The 14,526-nt window shown below is 36.9% G+C and overlaps 1 protein-coding gene across 1 annotated transcript in view; it reads right to left on the bottom strand.

Annotated features, from left to right (window-relative positions):
* The window catches only part of FREM3 (FRAS1 related extracellular matrix 3), an 89,190-nt gene that overhangs the window by 48,635 nt on the left and 26,029 nt on the right, over positions 1-14,526 (bottom strand). Inside the window, 4 exon segments of the mRNA XM_014949815.1 lie at positions 4,881-5,132; positions 8,097-8,222; positions 8,478-8,708; positions 11,802-11,948. Coding sequence (XP_014805301.1) covers positions 4,881-5,132; positions 8,097-8,222; positions 8,478-8,708; positions 11,802-11,948 — 756 coding nt within the window.

Here is a 14,526-nt window from a genome sequence, read left to right as displayed (position 1 = left end):
CCCCCCCGGCTGTGATAGGGAATAGTTTGAAGATGATCACATTCCCTTCCCACTAGCTATGCAAATTTTGCTACTGAAGTCTTCCCCACATGGTGGGGAAAAGAACTGGAGTCCAAAAAGCCAAACTTGCATGCCTTTTTGTTGTAGCTAATGGATTACCAAGTGACTAATGATGCCCTATAAGTTGTTGTGGTTCTTTTTAACAAAGTTGTGTAAAGCACAGAAAGAGTAATTCTGCACAAGGCAATGGCAAAACTCCAGGTTCTATCGGTGTCACTGGGACCAGGATCCTATTTCAACTGAGTGGGCAGAAAAATCACGGGGGTCTACCACCAAAAGTGGAAACATTATTTGGAAAAATACAACATGAAATAAACTGTTACAATTTTAACCACATTGCATGAAGGCAATCGCTGCAAAGTTTTTACTCTGGCAAGAGTAATCAAGAATCTTTGTAATGATAAGAAAGATATTATTTATATATCTTTAAAAAATCTGTAATTTAATATCATCTATTATTTCCTATTCCTTCTTCATTTCTGAGAGAATTATCCAAGATTCTAGATTTATTTTAAAAATTAGACTGGCTAATTTTGTCTATTTACATAGGAATCTGCTTTCAAATATCAAAAGTCCATCAACTCCCCTTAAGCACAGCTTAATGGATTTTCAAGTACAGGTTGTAAATTCTTTTGAAGTTTGAAGACATCAAGAAGTCCAGCTTATTGCAGTCCATGATAACTGTTTTGAATTGGTCTTTAAGTACGAGTCTCCTTAATTAGGAGAGTAACTTCCGCCCACCCACCCGCCCCATGAATGTGCATACTGTGTCTACAACTATAGAGACTATAACAATATAACTTCAGATGTCAGTGCTGTTCCTTCTGATAACAAGCTTTTTGTTTTGAAATGTGGCTTAAGGACATGCAATAATCAGTAATATTCTTATTACAGTCATCTTTCCCATTTCTATTATGCTCACCATAATTTGTCATCTTAAATTTTGCTCAGCTTTTTATGTCTCCTGCTGAGAACTTGAAACACTTGCTGCAAAGATCTAACGTTTCTCATTCTTATTGTATTATCAATGAAAAATACTGAGTAAGCAAATACTTTTGTTAATTTCCGACACAAACAAATGAAAATACGATAGAACTATAAGTATCTCTATAATTCTTTTTTTTTTTTTAATCTTCAGATGAACATGTTTCCTATATCAATATAGTGCAATGAGAGAAAATTGATCCTTGGATACTGTGACCAGTGAAATTCAACAGCATTTTCGGTTTCTGCATGAAACTACTCTTCCAAAAATTACAGGGATATTAAGCATGAGTCAATGGGCTATTAAGCATACAGGTCCAGCCCTCAAGGAAGATGACACTTGTGACTCCATTATTACAGCAAATTAATCACTTGTCTCTGAAACACAACCCATTTTTATTATAGAGCTCAAAGATAATTTAAAAAAAAAAAGGGAAAAAAGAAAAGTAGTTTTAAAAGTGAAGATTGTTAATGTATTTATACTCTTCTTTCCCTTTTCGGATGGTCAGTGAAGAAATCATTACATTAATTACCAAATATTTAACTAAGAAAGCAGAACAGAATCTGAGCTAAGCGGTAACCTTTAGTAAACAGCAGTGATTTCAATAATGAAATACCATAAACCATTAATTTAAAATGAATTTTCCTTCATAAAAGAATAGCTCCAAGTGTTAGTTTGGCCTGGAAAGCCAGTCAATTTTCTTTTTTTTTTTTTTAAAGCTGTGGTCCCGAAACCTGTTCTACCTGTGATGCCACTTCAACATAGAAGCAAAGAGCTAATGTGGGTTTCCGCTTGCTTAGAAAATGACAAGCTGTTTGCACCTATTTCTTCAAATCCATTTACTGAACAACTGGACCTTTTGTTCAACCAGACACAGAGAGCGTGGTCCCAGGCACCCACATTACAGGAAAATGATACACAACTGAGAGCTTACTGGTTTAGCATCAAGAGTCTATAACAAAACCTGCATTGTTCTCTGGCTCAGAGAAACCCTAGATCAAAGGAGAGACGTTAGGTCTTGACTATTAACTTGTTTCTTTTTAATTCTTGAAATAACACTTTCCTTTATTTAAATGTTACTATAGTTCTATGAGAATATGGAGTCACAATTAGTTTTTGAGATTTTTAAGTTTTAAAGTTTTTCATGCACAATACTATATGAAACTGGTGACTCCGAAGACTCTTGGGACCTAAGGATGAGCTATTTCTGTTTTCCATGTGCACATAACATGATGCTGTGAGGAACTATACGTTTTCATTTGAAGCAGTCTGTGGCAGGCCTCTCCTTATGACATCGACAGCAAAATTTTAGGAATCCCTTCTTTATAAAGTCTATTTACTCTTTAAGGAATCCCAAGCATAACCCTCTCAAAGCATCCTTCAAGCTTTGCTCAATGCCCCCTGTATAACGCACAAACCATAGCACACTTCAGCAGAGAGATTTCTACGGTAGAAATTTGGACGCTTTAGATGCTAAAAAGGGATAAGGTTATACAGTTGTAATCTGAGAGATGAAAATAGGCCCAAATACAGAACTAATACTGAAATTTTTCATGCACTTCACAGAAAAAAAATCACCATGATACAGAACTAATACTGAAATTTTTCATGCATTTCACAGAAAAAAAAATCGCCATAAGGTGTGCTTTATTTTCCAGTGTAAGGCCATTATATAGAACCATTTATTTTAAAATGCAGCAAGGTAGGGCCCTTCAGAGGGAGAACTAAGCAGAATATATGTAAGAAACCTCAAACCCTGAAACAATAAAACAAACTGCTTTCTCCTCCATCCTCACACACACATAGCACCGTGGACACCAGTGATCTCACAAGTTTTATGAAGCTCTCATGAGACCTCTCAACAGAACAGCCAGCAAGACACAAATGATTTTCATTCCTACCTGCGTGCTGGTATCAGACTTTCAAAATAGGAACAGTGACTAAGAGAATTTAATAACGTCTGAATCCCTGGTATTTATCTCACCTTATGGTGACATTACCTTTAGCGATAGAATGTTTTTTTCTGAAATGTTACATACTTTGTGAACCACCCTCTATAAATATTTGAACAGCAGTAATTCCACTAACAGAAACTCTGATGACGTGCCTGACTGCTTTCCTTGATCACACTTTAAGTGGCTTTTCCTTCCTGCCTTAAAGCTTAATGTGAGTAAAACTATTTCAGATCACTTAATACATTCTTCAACTTTCACTGACATGCAGCAGCACCAAAATGATTGACGCTAAAGTTGTGACATTTACATATAGCTTTCTGTGGCCTAAGAAACTCAAGCCTTTTCTCTCCAAAATGTCTTCCTTTTTTTAAATTCTTGACAAGAAATATATTTGTTTCTTCAAATCTTACTAACAAGGAACACATTCATACCATATGTATCTCTATGTGGTCAGAGCTGCACAGTTCTCTACGCTGTCAAAAGGCCTCATCTTGCTATCAGCAAAAACTCCACCAACTGCACCGGCGTAGTCAAACACCTCTGTAGGTATCTAAGCACTTAGGATGTAATTATTCAAGCTTATCTGCTATATTGCCCTTTACTCAATCCCAGCTATATCTTTACCATCTTTACAAATAAAGGGGCTCAGACCTCAGAGATTGCCATCACACATGAAGAACTATGCCTAATACTTTGCTGCAAGGTTACCTACTTTTTATTTCCACTGTTAAGCAGTTCATAAACCTGTAATATTCTGGAAGTGATGCCAATACATTTCTGTAAAAATTTGTAATGTAAAAAAAGATCTATCAGATCTTAATAATAAAATTTTCCATTTTCCTTTTTTTTTTTCCTAGGGTTGGCTAGCACAGGATTATTATTATCCCTTAACGATGCAAATAATTATATTAATGTGTATATCAAAGTATTTGTCTCTCAATTTCTTTCTTTTTCTCCTTGTAGGGTTCTCCAGCCCTTGTTGTTAGAAGCATTACAGCACATCTCATCATGACTAACTTTACCCAAGGATTGTGTCAATACAGCCACATCCCATATCAAAGCTGTGCTCAACTTTTTTTCTAGCTGGAAAGAGGTATTTTCAGGCTTCCTATCACCTTATTCCTTTGCTGAGCCTAAAAATCATTTCAAGTTTGGTCTCCATGTTTCAGCTGTCCCGCCTTATTTAGCACAATTATATTCACAATATTGGATTAGCAAAAAAAGATTTAGACAGGGACTAAAAGAACAAATAGAAGTAAGTATGACAATAAAGCACCGGGCTTTTCTTTTGCTTTTATCTAATAGAATCAATTCTTGAATTGAATTCTGTGTCTGCTAGTTTATAATAAAAAAGGAAGACTTGCATTTATACTTTAAAAGTGCACTAATCTTGACACACTGGGAATTACTGTGCATGACAAATTAGCCTCTATTAACTATTTCTACTCGTTATCTGATAGCGTACAATTTTTTTAATCTATAATATTGTCACAAAACTAATCTTATACCTGTGTAAATCACTGTAATCACAGACTCTGCTGCAGTAAGATTAAATCTAATCCTTGCAAATTCACTTCAGATCTGTAATATCTGCAATAAAACAGCCATCTAGTCCTACGCCAGTAAAGAAAATCAAATCTAATCCTCAACTCCTACTGCAATAACAAACCAGCGTAAGATAAAGTGGATGATACATATTTACAGTTTATGTTAAACATAGTTCATGTTTGTTCTGCCAGTTTTCCTACTGAGTTAACAAACCCTGGACCCAAGTTTTCAGCTGTTCAAAACCGAAAAAAATACAGAGGAAGAGATTATTTAGTCAGTAAAACATTCAAAGAGGAAGGCTCAGCAAAACAAGATTGCTTCTTCATACTCACCATCATCTGTGTCAGCCAAGATTATTACTTTAGTGCTTGGGAATTCAGTGCCAACTTGGCCACCCACTGGCATGCTCAGAGAAACATTGAAGGTCTCATCTTCCTCATAGAGCGAGTCATCAATGATGATAACACGACAGATTTTCTCAGTCTCATCCTTATTAAAATGAACAACGCTGCTATGATCCTCAGGGCGTGAGATGTAGTCAGAGTAAGACAAGACAGTGGACGGCACTGTGCCAGTAGCAGAACCTATGAGGAGAGAGGGGAAAAAAGTAATTACAGGGACCCAGGACTTTAAAGAACCAGCTTTCAATGAAACACACACAGAAAAAGTATTTTATGCTGGAACTGACTAATAATTGGGGTTTGATAACAAGTTCAACACAAGAAATTCTTCCTATTTATAATCACAACTTCTCCAGTAGCAAAGTGGCTCACGGGGTTCTTCTTATCACCCAGCACCTTCATGAAACCATTCCTGCTCCCAATTCACTATTATCTCCAGTTATTCTAACTCAACTTTTTTTGTGGGGCTGCACTTCAATCAGGTGAGAGAAGTGAGTCAACTAATTAAAAAACACCACACCAAACCTTTCAAAAATACTCTTTGATACGAATTATGCAGAGCCCAACCCCATCAGCAGTTGAACATTCACAATAAAATGCAATTTTATAAGGGAAGAAGAAAAAAGTACAAGAGCGGTTCAGAGAAGCCATGGGCAAAACCCCCAAAGAGATTTTGCAGTTGAAAGCTGAGGACTTGGAGCCACATCGAATTTAACATCACACGACTGACCACATTTCATAACATTTGCACTGAAAAATGGCAAATTTTCTCTTCTACACACTATTCTTTCATGGATCAGAATGCCTGTGAAAGTCACAGGGACCTTAGGATGAGGACTATTCCTGAACAAACAAATGTGAATTTGAACTTCACATTTACCTTATTGTGTGATTCTTGGAAGATGAGGGGAAAAAAATCCCCCCCACTTACTTCTGCTGTGTTTATTTGTGTGAAATACTTTAAGAAAGGAAAAAAAAAAAAAAAAAAAAAAAAAGCAAGGCTTACAGGCAATATGAACCTAAGAAGTGCTGTGGATTTGCACTACCAGCATCCTTGAAGCTAATTGGGATGTTACTATCTCATTGGGTGGGCTGCTAGCTGGGTGAAAACTGGCTAGATCACCAGGATCAAAGGGTGGTGGTGAATAGTTTGTATTCCACCTGAAGGCCAGTTACAAGTGGAGTTCCTCAGTGGCCTGCCCTGGGTCCTCAGGGATTTTACGGGCAAAAGCCTGAGTGACCCATTGCCACCTCACAGCTGCCCCTGCTCTGAGGAGCAGATCTAACAGAAAGGACCTTGAGAGGTCTCCAAACCCACATAATTCCGAGTATGTAGGTGGCCTGATTTTCAGAGGTCATAAGTACACCCAACATGCACTGATTACCTTCCTTAAACGCAGACAGGGGTTAGTAATGTGACACTTATTAAGCAGGCTGAGAAAGATTAAATGAGAGACAGTGTCATGTTTGCCATGCTTATCACATTTAAAACTTCGAGAAAAATTATTTTACTGCTGCATATTTATGAAAAACACAGATCCTGACAACGATTACAGCAATTGTGCATTCGGGTAAATGGCTAGCGTTTATTAAGGCCAGACAGGTCCCTACAGGGACAAAAAGCCTTAAGGAACTGAGTAAGATTTTCTGTGCCTCAATACACAACAAAAGAGGGGGAAATTCTGTAAGCCCTTATAAGTCACTGAGGAAGGAACAAATGACCTCTGAATGCCTGACACTCTGAAGATTCCTGCCAACCACTCAGGCTGACTCTTACAGGTAAGGGTAAAATAGAAACAAAAGACTTTAAAAAGATTTTCTGAACCAGAAGTTTAAATAAGTCACAGAATTGAGGATGATCCCCCATTTTCCCTGCCCATGAAGCATGCAGAATGCTGGTATCTCAAGCTGTGACTAGCTGATAGAAGACTTCTATAAGAAAACTAGTTTTTTCAGTCAAAACTTTAATATTTCCCTGCTTACAATAAATGCTAACCTGCATCTTAAGCCTGGTTTAGTTTATAAATGCCCATTACGTTACCTTCATTAAATCTCTTTTTGAATGCACATTTTAGTTTTGACTAAGAATTATCTGACACATTTATAATAAAAGATAAAAGATATTTTTACAATATCTAGTATTTTCTCTCCTCTGCCATCTCGCTTTTTCAGTTTATAGCAGGCTTATTTTGTAGTCAATAATTTATTTGAAAAACTTCAGATTCAAATAAGTCGAAGAAAGAATCCTACTATCAATTACCTGTCTGTATTAACTATAGTATTTGAGTGACTATCACCATGGTGAAAGTCAGCGCACCACCACAAACTTACATTCACACATCTCTGAATCTCTATGATCTGAACTATATAGCTGGCCTCTAACCTAACCAAGACCCAAAATCTCATTTGACTTTAGAAATGGTTTACTTCTAAATCCACGTCTCTTCTCTGTGGTTCATGACCAACCCCATACATTGCTGCCTTTGATAACACAAATTCACAAATGAGATAAAAAGCATTATTAAGACAGATTATTGCTTCATGCAGCCTTCTATGTCAGTTACATTTAAACAAAAAGTGATACTCAATGCCCATTTTCTGGCAATTTTGAAACACTAGTTCTTGCTAAATCAACCAAAGCCCTGACTTGCCTTCTTCCAGCTACGTAGTCAAAAACCAAAACACTGATGACAGGAACAGCCCCCCACTGGGGACCTCAGTTCTCATTCAGGATATATACAAAGGTGCAATGATCAGTCAGATCCTCAACAACAGGAGAGGTACTGGGCTTGAGACTAGAAGAATCCTTTTTCCCCTCTAAACAATTGCTTTGGGGACAGGACTTTCCTCCTCAGCAGGAAAAGCTGCAGGAAGAAATGGTAACTCTCTACACATATACACATATATACACATATATATGCAATGTAGATGCATGTATACATACATATGTGCGTGTGCACACACTCATATTCTTACATTTTGGGCTTTAAAACACTCTTTGAGCACAGAACTAGACATACATAAGTTGCCTGCAAAACCCACTTGTTCCAGCTACTGCAGCTGCTGAATAACAACTGCATTTGCTCTCTTATTGACCTAAACATGAACATTATGCTGAATAATCTGTTACCTAGATAGATAACATACCTTGGTGCGTAGAACAAACGACCATCAGTTCTTGACTGACATCTCCAGATCTTCTAACAGGAATCAGCAGTTCACCTATATCTTCCTCTACTCTATATTCCAGCTGAGGAATATACACTGTAGATACTGAAGAAAAACGTGGTGAGAGGAGAGAGGCCTATGGTTGAACACCTGTATGACATTACATGCCGAGGATGAATTTAGCCAGGGAAGAGATTTAAAAAGAAATACAAATTCCTTGTTGAGCTAGGTGAAGCTTTAAGACAGGGCTGAACCACAACAGAGCAAAGATGGATGAGTGATAGCAGTACTCACAGAACCCAAATGTGAAGAGTACTGCACCTAATCCCAAATTCTAAGGGAACAAGAAGTGATACATACCATCACCAGGATCCACGATTTCAACTGTTGCTATTGCTGGAATCTCAAGGGCAGCCATAACTGGATCAGACAGAACAATCTGGAATGTTTCAGATGCCTCGTATTCCTTGTCTGCAAATATCCTCACTCTCCAGGTAGCCGAAACCTGTCCTGGATTGAACTGGACCTGTTTCTGAGGTTTACCCTTGAAGTCTTTATCTTTTACTGCTGTACCATCTTTGGTTTCAATACCTGCATAAAAATTCAGATGAATTATTCTCCATACATTTTAGTATTTTAAAATAATTAACACAACCACCACCAAAAAATAGCTTTAAAAGGCTAATTTGGCAATCACTGAGCTTCAGAAAAAAATAAGGATAGTTATATCGCACTTTCTCTAACATTGCTTTGTAGCTCATAATAAAAATAGGTAATTAGGGTAGGGTCCTGTCAACATTTGTGTGCATATAGAATTTTATTTGCATGACAAATTCCATTGACTTCACCTGCTGGGCACTTAAAACCTATACAAGCATCAACAAAGTCACTGAGGCATGAGGTTATTTTTCAAATATGACAAATTGTTCAACAGGGCCAATTTTCCCATCTACATAAAAAACTATGGAACAAGTTTTCCAATTATGCCTCCAGAAAAGATATATCAGCCTGTTAAGAATTTTATGTCAATTACGGTGTTGAAGGCTTCATTGAAGGTATAATTGTCACCCACAAAAAAAACTAAACCAAAAAATAACCCGATTGCTCATCTCTTTCAAAGAGAAATTAATCATTGTATGTTTAATACTTTGTGCTTACAGTGTCTGTTACTGCTCTGTATCTGTGCTGTACTTACACACATTTAAGATCTATGAAGTTCTTTTATCACTTTTACCTGTGCATTAAACCTGTCCTAATGGCATTTGCCGTTTGTCCAAGTGTTGCTTTTGCAGATGCTCTCCTAGTTAGGTGAGTAAATAACTGGACATTTGATGTGGAATTGCTGCTCAGTGTGATAGAACGATGTTCTCAGAGTTTATTGGGTCCACCACACTATGCAAATTTGCTCCTTCTCTCCCACCCCCGTTTTTCCTTCCTCATGTAATTCTAAACTGCAATACTGAGTCACGTATCCATCCTCTCTGCAGGGGTATTATCCAAGCTGAAACTTTTAATTGTACAGGTTTAAAAGGCTGCACACTCTCATCTTAACAAAAACCACAGAGTGTAGTTGCATAGAGATTCTAGGGCTAGAGATGAATGCATTTAGTTCAAAGTTAAGCAGCAGATGAGGATTTGACTCAAAGTAGGTTTTGTTTGCTATTCAGATCAGACGGCTTTTGCTGCAGCACAAGTTAATATAACGATGACAAACCATTAGTTCAAAGTTAAGCAGCAGATGAGGATTTAACTCAAGTAGGTTTTGTTTCATATTCAGATCAGATGGCTTTTGCTGTGGCACAAGTTCATAAAACAAACCACGACTGTTTTGAAAGAGTAAAACCAATATACAGAAACGTGAAGACACTTTATTGGAAACTCACATGCAGGATGCTACAACTGATGTACGGATTCATTCAACTTTTGCTATTTAATGCAGCACACTAAATTTTTTTTTTTTCCAATTTTTTTTAAAGTGAGACTGTACCATACATAAAAATACATCATAGGAAGGCAATCAAGAAAAGATTTTTCTTTAAATGCAGAGAGTTGTTACACATTTTTAAGCCTGGATATTTTTATAGCTAACTCACATGCAGGATGCTACAACTGATGTACGGATTCATTCAACTTTTGCTATTTAATGCAGCACACTAAATTTTTTTTTTTTCCAATTTTTTTTAAAGTGAGACTGTACCATACATAAAAATACATCATAGGAAGGCAATCAAGAAAAGATTTTTCTTTAAATGCAGAGAGTTGTTACACATTTTTAAGCCTGGATATTTTTATAGCTAGGTTTCTCGTTTGTTTTAATCAAAGGTGCACACATACTAGCAGAATCCAGCTGTGGATGTAATGAAATGAAGATCCGTAACTCACCAAGGGGTTTTTAAATTCATTACTGCCTTTGGGTTTCAATCCAGCATTAGTTCAAATATATGAGCATCTTTTTATTAAGGTTCAATACCAGCGATTTAGAGTCATTTTACCTCCCCAGTTGAGAATGATTAATCCTTCTCAAGTCATTGTCCTACTGATTCTCCAAGAAACATGATGTTTAGCAAAGAACTTCTGAATGTTGTGGAGCATTCACATGTGAATGTGAAATCATTCCTAAATTATTTCTAAATTCTCAGTTTTTCTATTCCATAACTGCCTAGGTTTTAAATGGCTGATTTTATTAATACTCAGATAATAGCCCAATATATTTGTGTTGCGCAAAGCAAATATTGTCATAAATGGGTTTAAATTATAAAAACCCTAAAACTTGGAACCGTTTTTCTTTTTGTTATTAAATCAGGGAGAAAAAGACCTTTTTGGTCAGTGCTCCTTGAGCCGCTCCATTGATGCAAAGATTTCTGTAATTCCCATTTATTTTGCAAAGGTGGTCACAGCTGGGTATTCTGCTACCCCATGATAGCACACTGGTAACTTCAGTGTGCTCCACACCTGCCACCTCTGCTAGCAGAAGACTCTTTGAGGATTTCAAGTAGCTTTTAGATTTTCTCATTGCTCAAAGGCCATCATGACACTGCCCTTGTAAAGTGAGAAGTTGTAACTAACTTCTTCACAACTTGGTTCTGCAAGTGCCACCTCTGCTAGCAGAAGATCCTTTGAGGATTTCAAGTAGCTTTCAGATTTTCTCGTCACTCAAAGGCCATCATGACACTGCCCTTGTAAAGTGAGAAGTTGTAACTAACTTCTCCACAAGTGGGTTCTGCAAGCAAAGACCAGCTACTTCAGGAACTTATTTAATTACTTATAGCTAAAGTTAATGTGTTACGAAATGTATCCTCCTGCCAAATAGAATAGAAGCAAAGACCAGCTACTTCAGGAACTTATTTGATTACTTATAGCTAAAGTTAATGTGTTATGAAATGTATCCTCCTGCCAAAATAAACAATGCAGAGAATCCCAATTTCTCTTTTGTTGTCTGGCAAGCGACTTCAGGAGAAAGACACTGGGCAAACAGCAGAAATTCATGTTACTGATTTGTTCTTACACCTACTAATATACATATTCATATTTCTGGGTGACAGGAGTGGAAAATGAAGCACATGGCCTCAGCAATAAAAATCTATACCATTGTTATTTTCGTTATTTGGCGTTTATTATGGAACAGCTCCCTAACAGCTGCCTTTCCTTGGTGCAAGAAGCTTCAAACATTGAAGATTTACTTACTGATAAAAGAAGTTTCTCGCAAATATCCTCTGCGTCTGATGGTCACCTCCAGAAATTTGGAGTTCTCATCTACAACATAGTTCTCCTTCTCCAGTGAAATCCAAGCCCAGTTCAGTCGAAACGGCTGGCTCTTTAACATGTTCCCCCCTGTGCCACAGAAAAAGAATACTGAATACTACTTACAGTTTGCAAAACAAAACTAGAATTCCATGAGATCATTGCTTAAGTATATTTATGTCAGCTCAGGACAAAGCCAGCCTGCTTTTCACCTGCAGATATGAGGGACGGAGATGCATCACACAAATCACAATGGTCCACTCTCCCAGACCTTCCAGAGTTGACCAGCACATGTCTTCCAAGAGGCTTGAGGCTAGCTCAGGGGTCACAGCCTGTGTCATAGCACACCAGCTCCCTAATTAAGCTACCTATTAACTCTCAAAGATTACTTCTGCAAAGATTATTTCTGTCAGGAGTGGGATTAAGCTGTGAAAATAACTCTTTGGGAGGCTTTAGGTGGGACACATTGTAGTCTCACACTACTGACTCTTTCTAACAATGCTAGTATGTGCCTATCAACACCAAACACGAGCACAAGCGAAAATAACTCTTTGGGAGGCTTTAGGTGGGACACATTGTAGTCTCACACTACTGACTCTTTCTAACAATGCTAGTATGTGCCTATCAACACCAAACACAAGCACAAGCTGAATTCAGCATCTCCTAGTAAAGGGAGGCAACACATAGTATCACAAAAGGAAGATACCGTGTCATTAATTATATATTGATTGTTTGTGCAAAAATATTTGCAAACAGCAATTAAGCTTCTGCTCTTTACTTTCAGGAAAACAAATCACTAATAACAGTGGCTATCTTGTATTACACAAAGGAGAACTGAAAAAAAATCAAATGCTATTTAAAATATACAAAGCCAACAAAATTTAGGTTGTAGTTTTCTTCTATTTTGAAAAATTAACTCTTTAGAAGTATCCTGTAAAATTCTTGTCATCTGGCAAATCCCATGTTTCCACACAACAGATTATCAAATAACAACTGGTCTTGAAGCCATAAGCTTCCAGCTCATTAATTAGTTTTTGTAGCAAAATTAGGCCTTATGATGCATTCAGTACACTTTGTAATCAAGATTATAACATCTAATTTCAGAAACTTTTAATTGCTTATAGATAATTGACAAGGTATAGACAAAAGGTTGTTCATATCAAGAACTAATAAGACTCTGCCTTACACTTGTCTGATAGTTTTCCACACAATGAACAGAAATTTGAAAAAAAAAAAAAAAGAGTAGTTCGGGTATTTAAGAATTACTTATTGAAACAGACAATTTAATAAAATAGAAAATTGTATCCTGCTAGCATTTGGAGGTTTTTTTCTTAAAAATTATGTTGGTTAAAATTTTTCTTTTAAAATAAAAATCACTTTTTGCTCTATAATGATGTACTTCTGTTACAGAAGGGTGACAACATCAGATCAACTGACTAATTCAACATTGGATAAAATCAGCATGAAACTTTTGGAATAAAGGATCTAATTCTCTACTACTGCGCAATTAACATCTAATCAAAATCACCACATAATTCTATTTGCCTAAAACTATTTACCAACTGGAGTATTTTCAACAACTATTTAGCTGTTTGGCTGCTGCTTTGGCAGACACTGTATTGCTGCATGTAGGCTGGAAAAAGACCTCTGAAAGTATAGTTCATACGTACTTCTTGGTGACTACTGCCCTTATAGAAAATATAAAGGCTTCTTTTTGTCCTAGAAACTTCCCAATGAATGACATTATTTCTCCTGAAAAAAATGCCTTTTCAGCATGATCATTATATTTCTGCAAGACATCTTTCCTGGTGGCTGTTTGTTTCATCTCTTGACAGATTTCCGTGGTTTTGTTTTGCCCTCCCCTCCCCCTATTTTTTACAAATAAGACTGAGTAGAGTGTGCTCCAAATTAACAAAGACTTATCAGCTTTGAAAGGAAGGACTGGAAAAAAAGAGAAACTCCGATTTAAGGGTAGATTAAAACCAAAACCAATCAAAAGGCTCACAACATGAAAAAACTTTAATTCAATAATAAATTTGTGATAAAACAGTCAATTTCCTACTAGTCAACAACTGCAGTCAAAAGCTAGTTCTCAAGTGTGAAATTACTGAGGAACTGCTATATAGATCTATATAGAGCCACAACCCAGATGTGATGGATTCACCTGCACACTTGTTTCCAGTCACAGGTAGTCATCCATTTGCACTTAAACCCCCCCTTACATATATAGAAAACACATACAGACTCCTCCTCTATACATACAAAACACACTTATATGTGTACGTAAATGCACTGTTATATATGGCTGTTTAGCAAAGACATATTCATCACTCTTCAGGTATTCTACAAATATTTTCTTTTGGAAATGTCTGCTCCTACTGCCAGAGTGGGAAGGGGCTTAGGAAGGTTAAACTGCAATATGGCTATCCCCAGACTATTTAGTCACAACCTAATGCTGCTGGAAAACTGAAGTAGAACTTCCCATCATCTGTTATTTTTAGCGTTCAGTACATGCAAAAAACCATACTGTTGGGAAGCACTGGGGAGGGGGGGGACAGGAGAGTATTGCATATGTTCACCTATAGTATTGGCAATCTCAGCACAGTATGTATCAAAGGATCTGATGACTGACTTCTGGAGCTGATGACACAAATGTTAGAAAATGTCT

The sequence above is a fragment of the Calidris pugnax genome, unplaced genomic scaffold (assembly GCF_001431845.1).
Source record: "Calidris pugnax isolate Ruff unplaced genomic scaffold, ASM143184v1 scaffold42, whole genome shotgun sequence".
NCBI lineage: Eukaryota > Metazoa > Chordata > Aves > Charadriiformes > Scolopacidae > Calidris > Calidris pugnax.
Note: the sequence above shows the minus strand (reverse complement) of the source record. Positions and strands in the feature narration are given on the sequence as shown.